A 7,686-nucleotide genomic window follows, 5' to 3' on the forward strand; every position below is an offset into this window, starting at 1 on the left:
TTCATCCCCCTTGTACAATGAGACTTCCAGAGCTTAAGGAACTTGCTCAAATTCCCACAGCTAACACGAGGCAGAATGAGGATTTGAACCAAAGTTTGACTGACATCAGACACTGCTTTTAACTCTGTGCTATATTAAGCCTGTCGACCCCCTGGTTGATCGGCTCAGTAAGGGGAGGAGGCTTTGTGGGGTATTTGCTTGTGGTTGGGGTGGCTGCCCCCCCCCCCCCCCCCATATCAAGCAACGGGAAATGGTAGTACTGACGTCAATTGTTGCCATGACGATACAGCAACCTTTTCCCTGCCATCTCCATGGTAACCTGGGGGTCCATCTGTACTTCGCCCCCTCCTTCTAAAAGGGGTGCCTTTAGGGAGGGGCTAGCTAATAGGGCGCCTGAGAGGCGAGTCAGGGGAAGCAGTGATTCGAGCATGCCCCTTTCCCCAGATGCCTCCCTATTCCTTGGGCCCAGAGAATAAAGTTGGAATCTCTCGGGGTCCTGCTTTGGGGTCTAGGGACGGCTTTACCCTCGAGGGTGAAGGACGCAGCTCTCCCTTTTCCACCTGGGGATTCCCCTGGAAATGTCCCCCGACCAAGTTCCTAAGTTCATGAGCAGAACTGCTGGGAAGTTGGCAGAGGAAAGCGAAAAGGGATTCCCCAGTCCTCTCCAAGGCTGGACATGGCCCAGCCCCTGGGGACGTGACTGGCTTGGCTCTCTGCTGCCCCTTGGAGCCAGAGGTAGGGGCAGCAGCAGCAGCAGCAGCCTCTCTTGCTCAAGTGCTACCTGTGCCAGAGGTTCCTGCCTGGTGCTGTACATGCATGAAACCTTCCAGCAGGTGTCATTAACCCCATTTTACAGATTTGGAAATGGAGACTCTGAAAGGCTAAGTAACTAGCCTAAGTTTGCACAGCTAGTAAATGGCAGAGTCAAGACTCAACTCTAAGACTAGAATTTAGGCCAGTGGCTTTTCTGGAGGCGGTGGGGCGGGGGGCGGGGCAGGGAGGTCAGGGAGGAAGAAACAGAGAACAGGATGGAAAAGAAGAGAAATAGGAGAGGGAAGTGACTCAGGATGGAACTTGTCATGCTCCCTTGTCAGCTACAGAAAAAAAGCTCAAATTCAAGGCCTCCTTGATCCAGCTTGTCTTCTGTTAACTCATCACTGGATCCCCTGAATTCTGAGCTCTGCAAGGGCCAGGAATCTGTCAGAATCAAGCCTGGTTCTTAGCACCTGGTGTAGCCCAGAGAGGTAGGTGTTGCTAGAAGCTGCTTTCCACCTGCTAGGCTATGTGAGTTCCAAAAGGGCCAGTATCTGTGTCCTTCAAGTTCACTCTGAATCCCCAGTGCCCTGCACAGGCCTGGCTGGTAGATTTGTATTGGCCGAGTGAAGGGCAGGGCCTGAGCTAGAACCCGGTGGCCTGACTCCTGGTCACACGGTCCAAGGCTCCTCAATGCCACAGAACGGAGTTGTCACCCTGGCTCCCGCCACTCTCTATCTCTTCTTTTCAGGCTTCTTTTCCTCCAGGTATACCTGATCTTTGCAAAAGCTCTCTCTGCTCCTGGAATTTTTCTCCATCTCTGCCCATTATTTTCTGGTGATGCTCTCAGTCACCTGGCCGGCCATGCTTCTAACTCCAGGGTAGGCTCACGGCTGGCCCAGCTCATCAGTTATAATCTCCCATTTCCCTGATAATGGTAACTGGCCAAAGGAGTGTGCATGTGACGCAAGAAGGATCAATCACTGCCCTTCCCAAGGTCAGGTAAACTGAGACTGGGAGAAAGCACTCTCCCTTCCAATTGCAGATTTCCAAACAGCAGCAGCCATGTTTCCTGCCCAGAGGAGATAATCAGGGATTAGAGAGGAACAAAAGGGGGCAGTCTTAGTGGGCCCAGCCAACATCCTGGTTCCTACAGTTCTTCCTTTAAGCTTAGGTATGTGGAAAGCTTATATCCTTTCCCAGCCACTTGAAACAATCCATTCCTTTTTGGCATAAGTTAACTTTAGTTGCCTGCAAAGGAGAGACCTTATCAATACAGAGGCCAATAATTTTTTTCTCTCTAAACTTACAGTGGCCTCCTAAGGAGGAGGAGTACTGTTTCCAGGGAAGAAGGCCCTTTTTCTGCAGAGCAGCAGCCCGGGTTGTTAGGCTGAGTAGGGCCTGCCTGGAGTTTGTTGGGGATGGAAACAGCTGGATTACTCCACTTAATAGAGAGTATTGAGAGCCCTGGGGGCTCTCTAGGAATTAAGGGTGGAGGAGGAGAGGAATAAAGGGGAGAGTGAAACCAGCACTGTGGCCTGAAGCCAGGGATTCTCCTGGTGGGTGAAAGAGAAAGAGAGGCATGGAAGGGCTTTTAAGAACTAGGGTGTTTGAAGGACCAGGCAGTGGATGGTCAAGTCTAAAGTCCTCACTTCGAAGTAGACCCTTTCTTGGCAAACATTCTCTCCTCTTTATTACTATTATTTTTTTCTAATGTATATCTTTTTTAGGGGCATCTGGGTGGCTCAGTCCGTTAAGCATCCGACTTTGGCTCAGGTCATGATCTCATCGTGGTTCGTGGGTTCGAACTCCCCATCGGGTTCTGTGCTGGTTGGTGCAGAGCCTGTTTGGGATTCTCTCTCTCCTGCTCTCTCTCTGTTCCATCTGTGCTCTCTCTCTCTCTCAAAATAAATTAAATTTCAAAAAATAATAATGTATTTATTTTTTTTTTTTAAGTTTTAATTTAAATTCCAGTTAGTTAACCTACAGTGTACTTAGTTTCAGGTGTGCAACATACTGACATTCTGTTCTCTTGTAATAAGTCTCCTACATTTGGGACTGCCTGGGAGAGAAATTGTGTGGAGATCGACAATGGTGGTCCTTTTGGGTGACTGTGGAATTCTGAAGTTCTCTAGGGAGGACTGGGACTTCTACCCCATGTGGAGTAGGGGTGTTAAGTCATTTGTACTTTGATTTCAGGGGGCAGGAGACTGAACCTGACTTTTGGGTTACGTATATTTTTTCCAATATTAAAATAATCCAGGGTCATTAAAACAAAATTGGAAAGTGGAAAATACTTGTTCAGTTCAATGTCGCACTTCCAGGCAGCCTTGGGTCATGGACCCCCTCTTCCCCCCACCCTCCCCATGGATGTAAATTTTAGAGTATTAAGTCAGAGGATACTGAGGAGTGTGCTAGCCTATCCACCTATCATCTGGGGGAACCCTGGGAAAGTCTCTCAAGGCTCAGTTCCCTCACCTATAAAATAGAAATGAGAAATCAAAGTCTTTCTATAAAAAAAAAAAAAAATTGCTGTGGTTCCTAGAGTTCTTCTTTTTTAAATGTTTATTTATTTATTTATTTATTTTAATTTTTTTTAACGTTTTATTTATTTTTGAGACAGAGAGAGACAGAGCATGAACGGGGGAGGGGCAGAGAGAGGGGGAGACACAGAATGGAAGCAGGCTCCAGGCTCTGAGCCATCAGCCCAGAGCCCGACGCGGGGCTCGAACTCACGGACCGCGAGATTGTGACCTGAGCTGAAGTCAGACGCTCAACTGACTGAGCCACCCAGGCGCCCCTAAATGTTTATTTATTTTTGAGAGACACACAGAGCACAAGCAGGGGAGGGGCAGAGAGAGAAGAAGACACAGAATCCGAAGCAGGCTCCAAGCTGTCAGCACAGCCTGATGTGAGTCTAGAACCCGCAAGCTATGGGATCGTGACCTGAGCCAAAATCCGATGCTCAACGGACTGAGCCACACAGGCTCCCAGAAATCAAAGTCTTTCAAACGATTTCTTTCCCTGTCTTTTTCTGGTCCCACCTCTCCTAGGAGAAATCAAAGCTCTAGATGGCCTAGGAGGCCCCTAATCCCTCCAACAAAGCCAGAGGTGCCCAGGGTCACAGAACAGCAGGTAGCAAAATCTAATTCCATCTTGGGAGAATTAAATGGGCCTAGTGTGGGCGGCCATTCTCTTTATTCTAAGTTGTCTGTCCAACCTCTCCAGTCCAGAGCTTCTCGGGACCCCCAGAACGCAGCACAGCTATGCCAATTTCAATGGAGAACCAAGGAGAGGGATGAGAAGGACGACGGCAGGGGGTAAGGTTGCCCTGGAAGGGGTCAGGACCAGTAAGAAATGGGGGAAAGGCTTGGCGGACTGGGAGGGCGGACCTCTACGGCTAGGTCAAAGGGAGGAGACAGCCGAAAGGAAGGTGCTATTGGATGGGGCAGAGCAATTTGCGGGCCGATCGACGGGATAGACATACACGGCCAGCCTGGAGTGGAAAGAACAGTTTATGCTGTGCTTTATTAAAATGTGCATCATTCTTTTATTTTAAAATGTGCATCATTGTCTCGTGCTCGGCGCGCGCGACCTCAGCGTGGTGGCCCGCGGCAGGCCTCGTCCCGCCCGGCTCCCGGGGAGCCGCCGTGCGCAGGCGCCCTCAGGTGGCGCGGGCCCGGGGGCTCCCGCCCATGGCCAGGTAGACGTCGATGGGCACGTGCAACAGTGTCAGGCAGTGGCAGCCCGGGCAGCGTCGAAGCGGCCTGGGGAAAGCGGGACCCGGCCGATGCTGCTGGGAACGCGCCCAGGGAGTGCACCCGGGCCCCGCCGAAGGGGTTCCGGCGAGGCTGCGGGGCCCTGACGCGGGGGCGGGGACCTGGGGAGGGAAAGTGGATTCGGGCCGCCGGGAGCTTCGCGCGGCGGAGAGGGCGGGGGCGGCGGAGGGGGTCGCGGGAGGGCGCCGGTCTCACCTGACCGGGTTGTGCTCCGTGGCTACAGGCTCCGGGCTGTCCTGGGACTCGGGGGCGGCGGCAAGGCCAGGGGAGTCTCCGGCCTCAATGGGGAATCTCCGACCCTGCGAGGGCTCCTGGGCACTCATGTCCAGGCCCCGGGGCGCTCTGCGCGGGCAGTGGCGGTCAGGCCGCTCCCGGGCCGCCGGGCGCCCCCTGCCCGCGCCCGCCCCCTGGGCCGTTGCTCACCTGCCGGAGGCCGAGGCCGGTCCCAGGCTGGAAACAGCTGCCCGACCCCTGGCCGCGGGAGGACGCTCCGGTCCAGGCGGAGCCCGGCAGGTGTCTGCGGCGCGCCACGGCCCGGGCGTCGAGGGGGCGGGCTGCATTGTGATCCGGGCCGCGGCGCGCTGACCTCACAGAGGCCGTTCCTCCCGTCGGGAACCTCCAGCCGTCCTGGGCTGCCCGGCACTCCGCGCCGCAGCGAGCCCGGGCTGGAGGGCCTTGGCCATGGCGCCTCGGCACTGGGTCGGGCAGGTTCCCCGCAGGCCGATCCGGGCGCAGGAGGCGGCGGCAAGCAGCCGCGAGGCGGCGTCCAAGAAAAGGAGCCCGTCATCCCTGGAGACGCGCAGACGTCCCGGGGCGCCCCCGGGCGGGCTGCGACTCCCTGCCTGGCGCGGGGGCGGGGGCGCAGGCGCAGCGGGGACTTAGCCCATACTGGATTTGGTAGTAGTGATGGTGAGGACAGGTAAGGGCTCTGCCCATTTTGGCCAAAGGGTCACACAGCATTTACATCACAATTGGGCCGGAGTTTTAAAATGTCTGGTCCTCTCCCTCCCCACCACCCGTGGCTGCTGTGTCCAGACGGAGAATGTTCTAGCGTGGGGACGGCTGCGGATGAAGTCCTTGGGGGGAAAAGGAGCAGGCCAAGGGCGATGGTGGAGTAGAGCTGCCTCACAGAGGCAGCATGAGCTGAGAGGGTGACAGGAAGGAAGGAGGCGCTAGACAGCATGGAGGACTTTCTGCTCTCCAATGGGTACCAGCTGGGCAAGACCATTGGGGAAGGGACCTACTCAAAAGTCAAAGAAGCATTTTCCAAAAAACACCAAACAAAAGTGGCAATTAAAATTATAGACAAGATGGGAGGGCCGGAAGGTGAGCTGGGGCCCCTTTGGAGAAAGGGAGGGCTGGTTAAGGTGGGTGGACACTTCCACCAGTGGGAAGGAACATCCCCACCTCCCCTTTAGTCTGCAATCAAGGAATCCCAAGAGTTTGTGGCTCTGGTGGAGGTCAGCGGGGAACAAAAGGATGCTGTGAGTCCAGGAACATCACACCCTCCAAAACCCAAAATTTAAGTGGCAGTTAGTGAAGGGTCCTTAGAATCAGAAGCCCAGCCTGCCGGCCTTCCCTGTTCTAGGAGGGGGACAGAGACAGGCAGAGAGACCATGGCCTGGGCTGGTGGAGGGCAGGAACTGTTGCCAATGCAGTTGGGGATGGGAAAAAGGAAGACCGGGCTCATGGGAAGAACCGTGGGTCAGGAGGCAGGGGTGTGAGGAGATGGCAAATCAGGCCTCATAACTGAGATTCAGTGTTTTTTTCTAAAAATCCCCAAAGCACTTTGATATCCATGGTCTCACAGGCGGCTCACAACAGTCCTTGAGGATGGCCTGGAGTAGTTCCTTTGAATAATATATTAACTACAAAAATAATAGCAGTGAACATTCATTGCAACGTCCAAGTAGCTAGACATTTAAGACTGTTAATGGGAACCAAGGCACAAGACCCAGAAATGCTGGGTGGAGAAACTGGAAGGAGGGGACAGGAGTGAAGGGTTATGCCCTCCTGGACTTGAGATCCCATCTCTTTTCTCTTTGTTTCCTCAGAATTTATCCAGAGATTCCTGCCTCGGGAGCTCCAGATTGTCTGTACCCTGGACCACAAGAACATCATCCAGGTGTATGAGATGCTGGAGTCTGCTGACGGGAAAATCTACCTGGTGATGGAACTGGCTGAAGGCGGGGACGTCTTTGACTGTGTGCTGAACGGGGGGCCACTTCCCGAGAGCCAGGCCAAGGCCCTCTTCCGTCAAATGGTCGAGGCCATCCGCTACTGCCATGGCTGTGGTGTGGCCCACCGGGACCTCAAGTGTGAGAACGCCTTGTTGCAGGGCTTCAACCTGAAGCTGACTGACTTTGGCTTCGCTAAGGTGTTGCCCAAGTCACGTCGAGAGCTGAGCCAGACGTTCTGCGGCAGCACAGCCTACGCCGCCCCCGAGGTGCTGCAGGGTATTCCTCACGATAGCAAGAAGGGCGACGTCTGGAGTATGGGCGTGGTCCTGTACGTCATGCTCTGTGCCAGCCTACCTTTTGATGACACAGACATCCCCAAGATGCTGTGGCAGCAGCAGAAGGGGGTGTCCTTCCCCACTCATCTGGGCATCTCAGCCGAATGCCAGGACCTGCTCAAGCGGCTCCTGGAACCAGACATGATCCTCCGGCCTTCAATCGAAGAAGTTAGTTGGCATCCATGGCTAGCAAGCACTTGATAAAAGCAATGGCAAGTCCTCCCCAATAAAGCAGGGGGAGAAAGCAAACCCAAAAACGCGCTTCTAAAATGGTGATATATATTTTACACTTTAAGTTTACTTGTGTCCTAAAACTTACCTACACCTTCCCTGGCCTTCTCTCTCTCTTTCCCTTGAAATATCTTCGTGGAACCACAGGGTCTCATTCAGACTTCCCTTTTATTACAGCTAACAAGTGATTTGCACACAGGCGTTTTAACTAAAGTTAATTAAAAACAGACCCCAGAATCATACATGTACAGGGGGAGGAGAGGAGAAAAATGACCAAGAGCAGCTGGAACCACTGTTGCTGCAACTTCCTTTCCGAATAAAAGCAGAAGCGTTGGGAATGCAGAAGTGGTCTCTTGACTCCTTGTCTTGGTAAGAGGCCTGTTGGGAGCCCTATCCCTGCCTCATCCC

At 53.8% G+C, this 7,686-nt stretch overlaps 2 protein-coding genes across 3 annotated transcripts; one reads left to right on the forward strand and one right to left on the reverse strand.

Moving 5' to 3' along the window:
- Window positions 1-4,255: 4,255 nt before the first annotated feature.
- On the reverse strand, window positions 4,256-5,607 carry FAM229A (family with sequence similarity 229 member A). Of its 2 annotated transcripts, none has more exons than XM_045476524.1 (3): window positions 4,956-5,607; window positions 4,728-4,874; window positions 4,256-4,520 (listed from the first exon to the last, which is right to left on the reverse strand). In XM_045476524.1, the coding sequence occupies exons 1-3, from the start codon at window positions 5,090-5,092 to the stop codon at window positions 4,418-4,420; spliced, it is 387 nt and encodes a 128-aa protein (XP_045332480.1). In that variant the 5' UTR covers window positions 5,093-5,607; the 3' UTR covers window positions 4,256-4,417. The 2 variants fall into 2 exon arrangements, with proteins under 2 accessions (XP_045332480.1, XP_045332479.1); XM_045476523.1 differs by having other exon boundaries at window positions 4,403-4,633.
- Window positions 5,608-5,713: 106 nt separating this feature from the next.
- Window positions 5,714-7,306, forward strand: TSSK3 (testis specific serine kinase 3). The gene is made up of 2 exons (XM_045476522.1): window positions 5,714-5,858; window positions 6,587-7,306. Exons 1-2 carry the CDS (start codon window positions 5,714-5,716, stop codon window positions 7,246-7,248), a joined length of 807 nt encoding a protein of 268 aa, XP_045332478.1. The 3' UTR covers window positions 7,249-7,306.
- Window positions 7,307-7,686: the final 380 nt, after the last annotated feature.

The sequence above is a fragment of the Leopardus geoffroyi genome, chromosome C1, assembly GCF_018350155.1.
Source record: "Leopardus geoffroyi isolate Oge1 chromosome C1, O.geoffroyi_Oge1_pat1.0, whole genome shotgun sequence".
Taxonomy (NCBI): Eukaryota; Metazoa; Chordata; class Mammalia; order Carnivora; family Felidae; genus Leopardus; species Leopardus geoffroyi.